Raw genomic sequence first — 15,115 nt, 5'->3', positions numbered from 1 at the left:
GTGAAACTACTTGTACTCTTGACAGTTAAAGATCTTTATAGAGCCCTGGCATTTAATGTTCGTGTTTGCAATCACTACTTTGAAGGAAGAGCTGTCAAAAAGGGACTGTTGTTAATGACACATCAAATGGAAATGACTTATTACATGTGAACTACCTGGTGCTTTTGGAAATTCAAAGTACAAGGTCTCAAATCTTATGTTTTACTGCAGAATTAATACCTTCTTTGGGCAGATCGTGGGGTGACAAAATATTGGAAAATGATGCATTGCACTTTTTAGTTTCCAGTTTCACTTGGGTTAGTTGACAGGCACACATTGGAATGGAGGAGAAGAGTCTGCCTGAATTGTCTTTCAGAATTAGACCACTTGTTTGTCTGTTTAGGTGGAAAACCATGATGTCATGAGAACCTGAGAAAAAGGATAGGGGTAAACAAGTATATTAAGAGAATGTTCAATTTGAAGCAACTCCTGAAGCCACATAAGTTTACATCTAGAAGCATAAAATTGTTTTTGTTGGATTATTCAACTAGAAAGGCAAATTCTGAACTTTTTCTTTCAGCTGTTGTATTTAGTGTAAAGGTAACACTTCAAGAAACATTTAATTGAAAAGCCTAGATTCCCCTACTCTCAATGTAATTTAAGGGCTTTTATTTTATTTCTTCATGGGATGTGCACTGCATTTGTTGCCCATCCCTAAGTGTTCGAACTGAGTGGCTTGCTATGCAATTTCAGCAGCTAGTTAAGAATCAACAATGTTGTTATGGGCCTGTAATGGGCCACATGTAGGCCAAATTAGATAAGGATGGCAGATTTACTTCAGTGAAAGATATTAGTGAAACCAGATGGGTTTTAATGACAGTCAGTGAAAGTTCCGTGGTCACCATTACTGAGAGACTAGCTTGATATTCCGGATTTATTAATTGAACTTAAATTCTACCAGCTGCCATGGTTGGAGCTGAACCTGTATTCCCAAAACATTGGTCCGGACCTCTGGATTACTAGTCCGATGATATTACCACTATGCTGTCATTTCCCCAAACTTTCTGACTCTTTCTGGCACAATATTCAGGTAGTTAAACTGAAATATTTGTAGTATTTAAAAGTTAGGATACGGTCCTTGTAAACAAACTTGTTCAAAATGGCACAAATCAAAACTAACAATCGTCTAATCTAAATTGTAATTGCTGTTTAAATTTAAAACATAAAACGGAAAACTTAATTTGCAGGTTAGACACAATTTGATAGGTTCTGAGCAAGAAATTTGGAGAGATGATTCTAAGAATGCAATACTAATTTGTTGGTTCCTTATTCTGTAATAGGAAGGAATCTCACCCTAAGAACTTGGATTCAGGTCAATACAGACTAATCAAATAAAATTATAGTGAGCAAATTTAATAGAGTCACCTTTTCATGTAGCAAAGAATTTTAATAACTAAAAACTGGAGATGCTGGAAGCACTGAGCAAGTTTCTTATATTTTCTGTTGTTTCAGATTTCCAACATCAATATTACATTAGTTTTCAGTACTTCAAATTTGGGCTGAGTCTTCCAATGCTATCTCCGCCCCCAAGTTATTTGTGTCTTCCACTCAAATCTTGTTTCCCCTCCCTTCAGTCACCTAGATCTCTCACTCTGCAATTCTTTCCTCAAGCTTTTATGCTACTCCATCTTAACAGACTTAAGACTTGTACTGTTGGCAGTGTTTTTGGCCACTCTTACTCATAGCTGTTTCTTTAGCTAGATTTTATTTTTATGATTGCAAGTTGTGTTTGCGCATTTAACTTTTTTTGGAAACAAACTGTTGGGTAAATCTATGATGTGCTTAGAAAATAATAGTTTAATGGATTTGATGCTTCCTGGCTTTATTTCCTGGGTGGTCAAAACTATTGGGGAAGGGTAACCTCATACTGCTTTTAAAAATTACCACTTAACAGCCATGTATTCAAAAGGCTTCCAGCTTAATTGCAGTGCCATTATTGAATTGATTTGAATGCTTTATTGAAGTAAATTCTCTTGATTTGATGGTTCTTCATTACTTCAGCTGCTCTTTAACACTGCCCCCCACCCCGATCAATGTCAAATTTGTGAAGTGCCTCAGAATGGGCCGCCTCCTGCGCTGTAACAATTCTGCAATTCTGTTTTCTTATGTTACGAGCTCCGTACATGGGGTGGAATCTTCTCCAAAAAATTCTAAGTGCTATTAAAGTCTGAAAACATGAGTGTACCACACATCTGGAAACTGCAAACTTAATGTGTTTTTTTCTTTAAATGTCCCCAGCTGTACAGTAAATATTGCACTTTTTAAATATGCCAGATACTGTCTGGAATCTCGTCCGTCTCTGATTGGAAAAACCCTCTCTTTTAAAACCACAGTTTTTTTTTCTTGTTTGGTCTTCACCTTACTGGCACTTTAATCTTTAATCCGTTGTTGACTTCCCCAGCATTCTAATATTTGAAGTATGAGGACCCACAGTGTCTTTTTCTACCATAGGTTCTTTTCTCAATGACACAAAATCCCGACACGCCGCCAATTTCCTTTTCCTAATGTCCTAGCTTTGTTGGGGTGATAAGTTTCAACCAAAAACGAAATACATGGCTTGCATATGTAGATTCAAAAAAACACACAAGTTTTTTTGGGAAGAATTGTTTTCTGCAGAGACCACAAGCTGAAACTAAGGTGACTTGAATTGTTCTGTACGTTAATTTTGTGACTGGGTTGCGAAAAATGTTAATTACCAAACAAATCAACTCGTTTAGCCAATTTATGCAATTAATGGATAACCGTTATATAAGTGACACCCTTCTTATTTGTCAAGAACGTAAGAAATAGAAGCAGGAGTAGGCCATCTAGCCCTTTGAGCTTGCCCCGCCATTCAATAAGATCATGGCTGATCTGAAGTGGATCAGTTCCACTTTCCTGCTTTCTCCCCATAACCCTTAATGCCCTTGTCTATCAAAGACCTATCTACCTGTGACTAAATAGCAAGGTAGCTTCCACCACTTCAACAGGCAGAGAATTCCAGAGATTCACCCCCCTTTGAGTGAAGAAGTTCCTCCTCAACTCCGATCTAAACGACCCCCCCCCCCCCCCCCCCCCGCCCCCCAAGCCTTAACTTGAGGCTGTGCCCTCTAGTCCTGCTATCCTTTCTAAGCAGGAAGAATCTCTCTACCTCTACCCTATCCATCCTCTTCATTATCTTAAATGTCTCTATAAGATCCTCCCTCATCCTTCTAAACTCCAATGAGTACAGACCCAGTCTATTTAGTCTCTCTTCATAGTCCAACCCCCTCATCTCCGGTATCAGCCTAGTGACCCTCCTCTGCACTCCCTCCAAGGCCAGTATATCCTTGCGCAAGTGCAGCGACCAAAACTTCACACAGTACTCCAGCTGCGGCTTTACCAGTACCCTGTACAGTTGTAGCAAGACCTCCCTCCTTTTATATTCTATCCCCCTCGCTGTAAGGGCCAGCATTCCATTTGTCGTCTTGATCGCCTGCTGCACCTGCAGACTGGGTTTTGGCGACTCGTGCACAAGGAACCCCAGGTCCCTCTGCACCGTAGCATGCTGCAGCTTTTCGCCTTTTAAATAATAATCCCTCCTACTATTATTTCTGCCAAACCATACGTGTTAAACCATGCTTCATTTTTTAAAAATTGTGCCCATACAGCTAACCACTTTATTAATCATGGTAGAATGCCTACACAAAATCTGTTTACAAAATTCATTTAGGATCATGGTAAGCCATGCAATGTTATGGAAAAACTGACCTTGCAAGGATTCTATTAGCAACGAAGTTTTTTTAGAAAACGGATTTGTCCTGAAGAACAATTTACCACTTAGCCCGTTATTTTTGGTTCCCTTCCTATTCAGAGAAAAAAAAAGCAAAAACAGCTAAGAGCATGTACACAAATCTGCATGATTATTGTTTTGGATACTATCAGTTTACCACTGAATAAGTTTGCATTAATACCAACAACCTTTGTTTTCTCTATTCAGGGAAGAATGGACAGAAGCTATCCAAGCAGTAGCAGATAGACTTCAAAGGCAAGAGGAAGATCGAATGAACTGCAGCTCCAGTCCCAACCTAGATATTACAGGAGAGGATGAAATGGACACCTCTCTTAGTCACCCCAAACGCAGAGTGGTAAGAACATTTAGTGTTGTTTCTGAAATAAGCTGCATCATCTCGTGTAACATTTAAATCTTGCAATAATTTTATCAAAACAACTTGCATTATATACTACTCACTACATGCAGAAATAAACCTGCAAGATGGGCAGTGATCATTGTGAAAAGACAGAATTGGAGAGGCTATGATTGGGAACATGATATTGTGACATGTCATTACTGGGGGGGAAAAAAACTACTGGGCGCATCTAAGTTTCAAAATAGTTTTAAGTTCAGTGAGTTACATTTTGCAGGTTGAGAGTATTTGTTTGGCGTTATTCTGTAAAAGATTTCCTGCTGAAATCCAGGTAATCTTCTATAACAAGAAGTTGTCAAATGTTCTGGAAATATGTCTGAAACATTCTTGGGAGGTTCCTGAATGTGAGAGAACAGGTTACAATGTAGTAATCCAATTGGAGAATCCAGGTAATATAAATTGCAAGACCAAAGTTGGCCATGATCTAATTTTAATATTTTTACATTAGATGCGGTTAAATAGATGGGTTCTATTGGACCTTGTAAAATATTGTTATTTTAGATCATTTCACCAGTTATCTGTTGAGAAACTTTCATTCCATTTTGTTCTTGAGAATCATGTCATTCTTTATTTTCAATTTTTCTGTCACACTTCTCATTTGCACAGATCTGAGATTTAATTCTGCTGGCTAAATCTATAAATTAGGATTCTGGTGGAACCTATTTCATTATTGGCTGAGTGGATAATATGATCAACCAGATTTGATTCTCTCTGTTCCTTGCAATCAGCATGCCTAACTGCAGCATAGGCTCTCTGTAGGCACATTTTGCTGCTTTTATTTGTCACTCAATTTTTTTAAACTTTTGTTTCAGGACCTTGTTGCCTGGTTTGTGTTTTCCAAATATTTTGTTCAATGTTCTTGTAATACTGTGTATTTTTATTTTCCTGCCCTCCTTTTTTCATTTCCTCCCATTGTATATCTTTTCTGTCAGCTCTACTTTATTATCTTCAATTTGACAATGTTTTATGTTGTCTCCATGTATATTTTTCAACTCCTGTCCCCACCAACCTAGGTTTTGGGCACCATCCCTTTTGGAATTTCACTTTCCTGTCGTTTTTCAATGGTACTTCTCATGCCTGATGGCCAAAATCTGTATCTCTGCATGATTGCTGTCACCTCCTCAATTACCTACCATTTTTCTTTCCTCTTTCACTTCTATATCCAAGTAGCAATTACCCTTCGCAAGAATAGTTTATGGATTCCTTATCAATGCTCAACTAATTACTTTAACAACCCTGGGGATAACCTCTTATGAGTTTTTCAACTATTAAATTAATTTCTTAAGACACCCACTTTCTTTAACTTTACCCTCTGACTTGCTGTGAGCAATGCCAAGGACAGTCAATTGACAAAACATGTAATATTTCACAGCACAATGTTAGTGCTCTGTTTTACTGCTGTTAACCAGATCGTGAATGTTTTTTAAAAATCCATTAAGTTTAAAAACATGAACAAACTGAATTTTGACAGCTTGACCAATGATTTGGTGTTAAAAACATGGCTGATGGTATGTGCCAGGTTATTCCAAATCCCAGACGGGAAACTTGAAATAACTGCCTTTAATTGTATTCTTGCAATTTGATACAATACAATTTGAGGGAAAGATTTGAAATCGAATGAATGATATCCCAGACGTTTGTGGTGATAAACAAAATAAATATTAAATAATAAAATAAACAATGAAGTCACATAGAAGTCCATTTAACTAAAAGTGGTTTATCCTGTTCCAAAAACCTTTACTTACTCTGAAATTTCACAACCACAAACAAATTTTTAAAAACTGTTTAAAAATCCAGTAACAGTTATCACACCAGGCAGTTATATCATTGTGGTTACTTCTGAGCTAGAATCAATCAACTGGTTTTCAAGACAGACTTTCTTCACGGACACTGCTTTAACAGCTATTGTTGCTGTCAACTGTGGTCCCATGCTTCTGATAGTTTTTCACTTTTGATCTTCCCTTAGGAACTAACCTCCTCAGAGGTCAAACTCCATTGCCTTCATTTCTTGAGTCTATCTTTTAGAATGTAAATGCAAACTTCATGCTGTATCTCCTTCTTTGAACCTTTAACACCTTATGCAAACCTCAATCCTTGAACATGTATATGGAATTTTACAAACAACTTCTGAAATCCAGGTAAATTAGATCAAACAACTTGGAGAATTGTAATGGGTTTGCGGGGCACAACCTATTCGTAGCTTCATAGAACAATGCAGCAAAAATAATCCATCAAGTCTGTGCCTAAACTTAAGAACATTTCCACTCAGCCCTGCTCTGGCCTTTTCTTCAATCCCAAAGTATTTCTCCAATTCTCAATTGAAATCTACTGTTAAGTTTGTTTCCAGCACACCTTGAGCAATGCAGTATGAGGGTGTTTGGACAGAGCAAGAGTTAATGTGGGACTAGGGAAACAATACTGCCCACACAGTGCTATAGAGAGTCACATGATGGTAACCAGTCACATGAAGAGTTTGGAAGGAGCCATCATGGAGACAGCACCCATGTACCTTGGATATGTATATAGTTATGGGTTACCAATGAATGATTTATGTTCAACAGTATAAGCCTCCTCCAGACCTTGTAGTGAGATCCTAGGTACTGCATTCCAAATCCTAATGACTTGTGGCATAGTTACCATTTTCTACTCTGGCAAGCTGTGTGTTCATTTTTAATTTTACTTCTTTGTCTCCAATTACTTAGACTCTGTTTGTATTTTTTTTGTTTACTGTTGCCCCTTAGTTGAAATTACTTAGCACTTCCTACCTCAACATCAAATTCCTGGTCTCACCAGATTTCTGTCATCACCTTTTTAAAAAGTCATTCTGTTTAGCAGATTCACCCAGCAGTCAGTAAGACGTATGCTTAGAACTAGTCCTTTTAAGATAAAGTAGTTACTGGACATCCAGCAAACAGAAAAAAAACTGTAGGTGCATATTATAAGACTGTTCTTACATCTGCCATCTTGAGCATTTAAAAAAAAGTCACAAACTAAAACAAAATCAGTTTGTAGAACGAAGTTCAAGGCATTTGAAGAGTAGCAGTTTCATGACTGAGATGAGCAAATTAAACCAGTACTAAGTTGTTTAACATGCAGCTCATGTTTATTGCTGAACCAAGATGAAAAGGACGCATCAAGCTTGGTTACTAAAGAATTTTCCTTAAATCTCTTTTGTTAGTGCATCTCACTTGTCTCTGAGGTGACATGTTTTTCTTTTATTCTATTGATCAACTCTGATTAAGAGTGATGATGCAATCTGTTGGGTATAATTAGTTGCCTACTCTAAATGGTTCGCAGGTAGCTTCAGGCAGCTGTTAAGCTACTTTGTGTGTTGTCTGGGGAAGCTCTGTCATTGCTTTGACATCTGAAGTGACAAAAAGTAGTGTGTAAATTGCTTTGGCACAATATTGTCCAATACCTAGTCTCCACTGCAAATTGTTTTGGCACTGCTTTGGTTTGGACCTACTGTCAGTTGCTATGTGAAGCAAACAATCCTGCTTTCCTGTCAGAGCTGTTAGCACTACTGCTACATTTACCCTGCTCATGTGACTTGACCAGAGGCTGACTGAAAGTTAATGACATAATTAGTCACCACAGAGGGACTGAAATGACTTTAAACATGAGAAAATTTATAAGAATTGACACTTAAAGAAATTTCAGTCACATTGCTACAAATAGGAAGGTAACATATTTGCTTTTATCTAATTAATATAATACATCTTTACTGTTTGTTTGTCCATGTAGTGATATCATTTGTAATTAAGAGATGGGAAGGTTTGTTTTATCAATATAATTCCAGAATGTAACTTCTAAATTGTATCACCATATTTTATTATGGCTTAAGTATCACCCAGTTATCAAATAAATTGAGGCTTTCTTTGAAAATTGTCTGGGTTCTGTCCTGTGTGTTAATTAACGTAGATGTTGGTTGATTTGGCATCTAACTATTTTAGGTTTTCATTATATTAAGTGACATATCAAACTCTGGATCATTTAAAACAAAATAAAGATTTTGAATGAGAAAAATCCATTCTGACTTTTCTACAATTCAAACGTTATTCATAATTGAACAAATATTTGATAGGCTATCCAATAGCTATTTATCTTTGGTGTCATATTTACATGTTCTGCCGTCTTTGAAATTTTTAAAATTTGTACTTTCTTGGGATGTGGGTATTGCTGGCTAGGCCAGTATTTATTACCCATCCTAAATCTCCTTTGAAGGTAGTTGTGAGCTGCCATCTTGAACTGCTGTAGTCCATGTGGTGTAGGAACACACACAGTGCTGTTAGAAAGAGATCATATTCTATTAAGTTGCCACTCGATCTCAATTCGTATGTTTTATTTTAACGAGCCCAAATATTATATACATTGTTCATTTATAGCAGCAGCTCCATGCACAGTTTTTGATTTCCTCTTCCTTACTCTCTGCAAGCAATTCCTCACGAAAAGCATGTGTTCAATTATCTTTGAAATGTCATGCAGTAAGTAATGAAGTTGAAAAGTATTTGACAGTTCCTCTTCCAAGAGGTGCAAATTCCCAGCTGATTTGCATTTTAGGACTGGTCCCATTTGGCATCAGCTGCTTTAGCACTCACCTATTTCATAAATTCTTGCAGTCCAAAGGAGGCCATTCTGTCCATTGTGCTTGTGTTGATTTTTTGAAGGAGCTACTCCTTCCCCATAGCCATGCAATTTTGTCCCCTTCCAAGTATTTGTCAGATTCCCTTTTGAAAGTTGCTATTGAATCATCTTCCACTACCCTTTCAGACATTGCATTTCTGATCATTCTAACTAGCTGACTGAACTATTTTTTTTCTTCTCATCTCTGGCTATTTTGCTAACCACCTTAAGTCTGCATTCTCCAGTTACTGACCTTCTATCACTAGAGTTAAAAAATATTTTTGCAACAATCAGTTTGTTCTCTGGAGTTATTAGCTGGCTGAGGAGTTTTTGAACTTCTAATTTCAGAAAAATTTGAATATTTTAAATAATGCTGAAAAGAGAGACACGACATCAAAGTTTTTTTGTACTGCATTTATCAGGATACCTTGGAAGAATTTACCAACTGTAATGGGAGAACAGCAATTTATGTTGCATGAAGAGAGTATGTTGATTGGTTGGCAAGTGGACTTTTAAGAGGCAAAGCCTTGAAGAATGCTGCATGGAACAGTTACTACCTAGCTTCAAAGGGCAAAGCCTTGACCAATCCATGTTGACATTCCCAGTTTAAATTTGAACAAAGTTGGGAAGTTAACTGTCCAATGCTGCATTCTCCATGGTAATGCCTCCACAAATCAGAATGCACTTGACAACCAATCAGCATACTCCTTTCATGAAGTTTAAATGATTGTTTCCCCGTTATAGTTGGAAACTTCTTGCAAGCTATTCTGATGAGTTCAAGTCATAAAGCTTTGTTAGCAGGTTTCTTTCTTCAACAATATTCAAGTCCCTTTGCACCAAAAGAACAAATTCTAAATTCAAAATCTGTATCTGAATATTGAAAAAAAACTATCTTGTTATGGTATGTCACTGTTTGTAAATGAATGCAACTATTTGGAATTAATTCTTTTAGCACTGTTGCTTGGTCATACAGATGTTGAACATTACTGAAAAGAGACTTGTAGCCAAAGCTTTCCATCTTGTAGGGAGAAATACAAAAAAAAGTGTAGCTGAAGCTTTTCATCTCATCAGAACACATGCAAAAATGCCAAATTTTATATGCTGAATGACTCATGCAAGATGAAAAGCTATAACAGCAGGTGTCTTTTCAGCAATATTGTGTTCGAACTTTTAAAGTTTTAAACTTTGAAGAGAATGAAGCATGTTCACAGCAAAACCTAGTTTAATGATAACTGCTGCTGAGGTTTATAAACTTATGTTAGACAGCAAATTTTCTCTTTTCCCATCCCATATTGACTCGAGGCGTCTTTTGTTGTGCTTTCTTCTAAATTTTGTTTCTCAATAAACTTGCACGTCAGATATTTATTTACCATGAGAATTGCTTTGGAGAAGATGCAACTCTGACCACAAAATGTTAGAAGATTAAGCATTTCCATAAGAATCTGTGGCTATATTAAGTCTGATAATTGAATTCAGCCAATGGAAATAGTAATTTTAAGATTGTAAAATAGATGTTAATGAGGAAAGCCATTCAGCTCATCTATCTATAAAATAAATTTCTTGAAAATGTCCACTTGGATGCTAAATTACCCCATTAATTCAACCACAATTCCGTTCTTTAATTGGGGAAGAGCTTGTGGAAACTGCTGCTAGCATAATTTCTTGTGTGTTGATCAAAATTGTATGGTGTGGTCTGATCAGAGCACTGGAAAGTATGAAAATAGATAAGTCCCTTGGGCCGGATGGGATTTGTCCTAGGATTCTCTGGGAGGCTAAGAAGGAGATTGCAGAGCCTTTGGCTTTGATCTTTAGATCGTCATTGCCTACAGGAATAGTGCCAGAAGACTGGAGAACAGCAGATGTTGTTCTTTTGTTCAAGAAGGGAGTAGAGACAACCCTGCTAATTATAAACCAGTGAACCTTACTTCTGTTGTGGGCAAAGTTTTGGAAAGGATTATAAGAGATAGGATTTATAATCATCTGGAAAAGAATGATTTGATTAGGGATAGTCTTGTGAAGAGTAGGTCGTGTCTCACAAACCTTATTGAGTTCTTTGAGAAGGCAACCAAAGAGGTGAATGAGGGTAAAGAAGTTGATGTGCTGTACATGGATTTCAGTAAAGCATTTGATAAGGTTCCCCACAGTAAGCTATTGTAGAAGATACAGAGACATGGGATTGAGGGCAATTTAGTGGTTTGGATCAGAAATTGGCTAGCAATAAAAAGACAGAGGGTGATGGTTGACAGAAAATGTTCATCCTAGAGTTCAGTTACTAGTGGTGTACTGCAAGGATCTGTTTTGGGGTCACTGCTGTTTGTCATTTTTATAAATGACCTGGGTGAGGGCATAGAAGAATGGGTTAGTAAATTTGTGGATGACACTAAAGTCAGTGGAGTTGTGGACAGTACGGAAGGATGTTGCACGTTTCAGAGGGACATAGATAAGCTGCAGAGCTAAGCTGAGAGGTGGCAAATGGAGTTTAATGTGGAAAAGTGTGAAGTGATTCACTTTAGAAGGAGTAACAGGAATGCAGAGTACTGGGCTGATGGTAAGTTACTTGGTAGTGTGGTTGGTTGAGCACAGAGATCTCGGTGTCTGTATGCATAGATCCCTGAAAGTTGGCACCCAGGTTGATCGGGTTGTTAGGAAGGCGTATGGTGTGTTAGCTTTTATTGGTAGAGAGATTGAGTTTAGGAGCTATGAGGTCATGTTGTTCTGTACAAAACTCTGGTGCGGCCACACTTGGAGTATTGCACATAGTTCTGGTCGCTGCATTATAGGAAGGATGTGGAAGTGTTGGAAAGGGTGCAGAGGAGATTTACCAGGATATTCCTGGTATGGTGGGAAGGTCTTATGAGCAAAGGCTGAGGGATTTGAGGCTGTTTTCATTAGAGAGAGGGTTAAGAGGTGACTTAATAGAGGCATATAAGATGATCAGAGGATTAGATAGGGTGGACAGTGAGAGCCTTTTTCCTTAGATGGAGATGGCTAGCACAAGGGGACATAGCTTTAAATTGAGGGGTGATAGATATAGGACAGGTAGGCTCTTTACTCGGAGTAGCGAGTGTGTGGAATGCCCTGCCTGTAACAGTACTGGATTTGCCAACATTAAGGGCATTTAAATAGTCATTGGATAAACATGTGGATGATATTGGAATAGTGTAGGTTAGATGGGCTTTAGATTGGTTTCACAGGTCGGTGCAACATCGAGGGCCAAAGGGCCTGTACTGTGCTGTAATGTTCTATGTTTACTGTACAGTTTCAGCAACTTGTGTATGTTAGTGATTAAACAGTATAATGTGATTTGCTTTTAAGCCTAGTTACTTCATTTCTGCTCTACAGTGATTGTTTCTGCGGAGCCATTTTTATATTCTTTGGTTGCTAGGTGCTATTTGCCGAGGTTTTCTGCAACTTGTGGCCTCATTTCATACTGACAGTGACAGGTCTTCCTGACTTCAATTGAATTAGTTTTTAAAATGCTTCAGTAGATTAACATGGTATTGCATGGTGCCATAATTTTCCACAAATCTCTTCCATTGAGTCCTAATGTCCTCAGCAGATATAATGTGATGTCATTGCAAATGCAAAATGTCACAGCTAGTCAAGTGCATCTGTAGAATGTTGAACCACTTCAGTGCAGCCAATATAGGATGACTGCTACAATAAAAATGTTTGCAATGATTAGAGAAAGCTGCAGAGCTGTGGCTTGTGACGTTATTTACCTGCTGGCACAAGTCATCCTGCTGTTTTTTTTGGAGTTGAGCCACTGGTCTGAGTGGTGGAAAATAACGATCCAGGGTCATGCTACTTAGTTTGCTGGTCTGGACTGAATTCTAAAAGCAGCTTGCATTGCTTTCTACTTCACCTGTAACCGGTTTGAAATAATTGATAGCACATGTATCTTTTTTCTAATTTAATTAGCAGTATTGCATTTCACTTGCAGAATTTATCTGTTGGTCTTTATACTTCTGTTTTTCTCTTTTCCCTGACAAGTCCATGTTTGCTCACAAGTTTGAAAATTTGCACTTAGTTTTGAATCCATGTCACTGACATTTGTCTCTAGGATATTCTGTATAACGTTCTTCAGCTAATTTCTTATCAATATCCAGATTTTGGTTGGAACTTGCATTGTATTTTCAATAGCTTAATGCACAAGTCAGTAAATCTTTGGAATGCAGTGGCCTCAGTCGTGGGCTAGTTAGTCAAATTATTGACCAATGCTGCGAAGCAATAGCTAAAGCATACAGATTCTACTTGTAGGACAGTTAGTTATGGTTTGTTCTTTTATGAGGCCATAATTAGGGCTCAGCCGGAATAAGGTACTCAGTTTTGTTTTCTTAATATGCTGGAGGTTGAGACTTTTGAAAAGAACTCAAAAAAGACCTACAAGATTGTTTCCCAGTTTAAAATGCCTTGATTATCCAGGTAAGCGTAAATACCTGGATCTTTACGTTTTAGAAAAGTGTAGACTTTTGGATGATTTAGTAGATGTTTCTAAGATAATGAAGATTGTGTGCATGTAAGTAATTATTTTAACTGGGTAGTTTTGGTTTACAAGTTCTGTAGAGGCAGAAGTAGTTTTTGTCAAATGATCCTTTTACCAGTGGGGAAAAAGTTGCCAGTTCATATGATAAATGCTGATTTGCTGTATTCCTTTAAAAAATGTGCTTGTCCTGTTTTTGATTGAGGTTAGGTGATCTCTGCTCATGTACTCATTAATATAAATTGGACCAAATACAGTGATCCCAAGACAGGAGATCCATGACTTCAGGGTGGTTAGGAAGTGCTGTTTTGTGATGCATAAGGCAACAGGACTGTATGAAACAGGTTAAGTGAACCCAGTGGCTTTTTTCTTGTCTTATTTTCATTTGTTTGCTGGAGATTGTGATTTTCATTGTTCATTTCTTTTGCTTCATCCAACTGGTTTGATTGTTACCACTGCAAACTTGAACCCTGGTTTACTGTTATAAAAAATTGAATAATAAATTAGGTACTGTATAGATGTTATCTTTTAGATCTCTTTGGGCTATGTATGGAAAGGTGATACATGTAACAAATATTTTAAGAATGCTAAGCATTTTCTGGTGCAGTTGCAGCACCAGAAAGTTGCACTATTTGCTTGTGGATTGAAAACTTCCTGTCTAAGTTTATTTGCACAAAAAGTGGCAAAATGGCATTGTAAAGTCACTAAGAAATGTAGGCCCTGAGAGGTATTACTGCAGAAGCATTTGGGCCTCTCAAAACTTTTTTTAATCAACTCAACTCACTTGAATGAAAACTTCAGACGTTCTTTCCTTGACCTCTAGCCATTTTAAACACACTTCCAATTTCATCATGAGTGCTTGTGCCATGACTAACTACAGACCAGTTGTGTCCAAGAAGCACTATCAGCATTCAGAGTATAAGGTAACAGGTGGTAAAGAAGCAGTGGGGAAAGGAAGTGAGGAAGTATCTGCCATGAGGCAAAAAGGCAGTAGGGAGGAAGGATACTTTAATGTGTAACAGCTTTACTTTATAAGAAAGATCTGCCTTTATCCCATCTCAAAGCATTTCACAGACTGTGAATTACTTGAGGTGCAATGAATGAGTTAGTGATACAAATACAGCCATTTTGTATGTACTAAAATTCCTGGACCGCGGGTCCCCCTTTTTCTTCTTACGTGAAAAAGGGCAGGCTAACCGTCAGCAGCTCCTTACGCTGCTGGCCGACGATGGTTCCCCCATCTTGGATCCGGAGGGCATCTGGGCTATTGCCCAGGATTTCTATTCTAACCTCTTCTCTCCGGGTCCGTACAGCGAGGATGCCCCCAGAGTTCTGAGGAAGGACCTGCTGCAGGTCAGCCCGTAGGGCGTTGGCGGGCTGGAGAGCAATATCAGCCTGGCTGAATTGACCGGCGCCCTCAAAAGGCCTTGGACGGGGTTTGATGGGCTGACCGTGGAGTTTTGCAGGGCATTTTGGGATGTCCTGGGGAATAACTACGCAGGGGTCCTGGGAGAGAGCATTGCTTCTGGGGAGATGCCCCTTTCATGGCGCAGGGCCATCATTGCCCTGCTGCCCAAGAAGGGGGATCTCTATCTACTCAAGAACTGGCGCCCAGTCTCCCTCCTCAGCACGGATTATAAGATCTTTGCCAGGACTATGGCTTCATGCCTTGGATCCGTGCTGGACCACGTAATCCACCCTGACCAGTCCTACATGGTCCCAGGCTGCTCTATACATGATAATCTCCACCTGGTCTGGGACCTGATCCATCATTCCCAGAGGGCTGGTCTGTTGAGCGCCGCCT

The 15,115-nt window shown here is 38.4% G+C and overlaps 1 protein-coding gene across 11 annotated transcripts in view; it reads left to right on the top strand.

Annotated features, from left to right (window-relative positions):
* Positions 1–15,115, top strand: part of LOC145351115 (RAC-gamma serine/threonine-protein kinase) — a 317,330-nt gene that overhangs the window by 196,560 nt on the left and 105,655 nt on the right. For all 11 annotated transcript variants that reach the window (XM_080200758.1, XM_080200759.1, XM_080200757.1 and 8 more), the window contains one exon: positions 3,998–4,145. In XM_080200758.1, coding sequence (XP_080056884.1) covers positions 3,998–4,145 — 148 coding nt within the window. The remainder of the gene's footprint in view (positions 1–3,997; positions 4,146–15,115) is intronic.

The sequence above is a fragment of the Carcharhinus amblyrhynchos genome, chromosome 12 (genome assembly GCF_965287045.1).
Source record: "Carcharhinus amblyrhynchos chromosome 12, sCarAmb.v2.hapA, whole genome shotgun sequence".
Lineage (NCBI taxonomy): Eukaryota > Metazoa > Chordata > Chondrichthyes > Carcharhiniformes > Carcharhinidae > Carcharhinus > Carcharhinus amblyrhynchos.
Note: the sequence above shows the minus strand (reverse complement) of the source record. Positions and strands in the feature narration are given on the sequence as shown.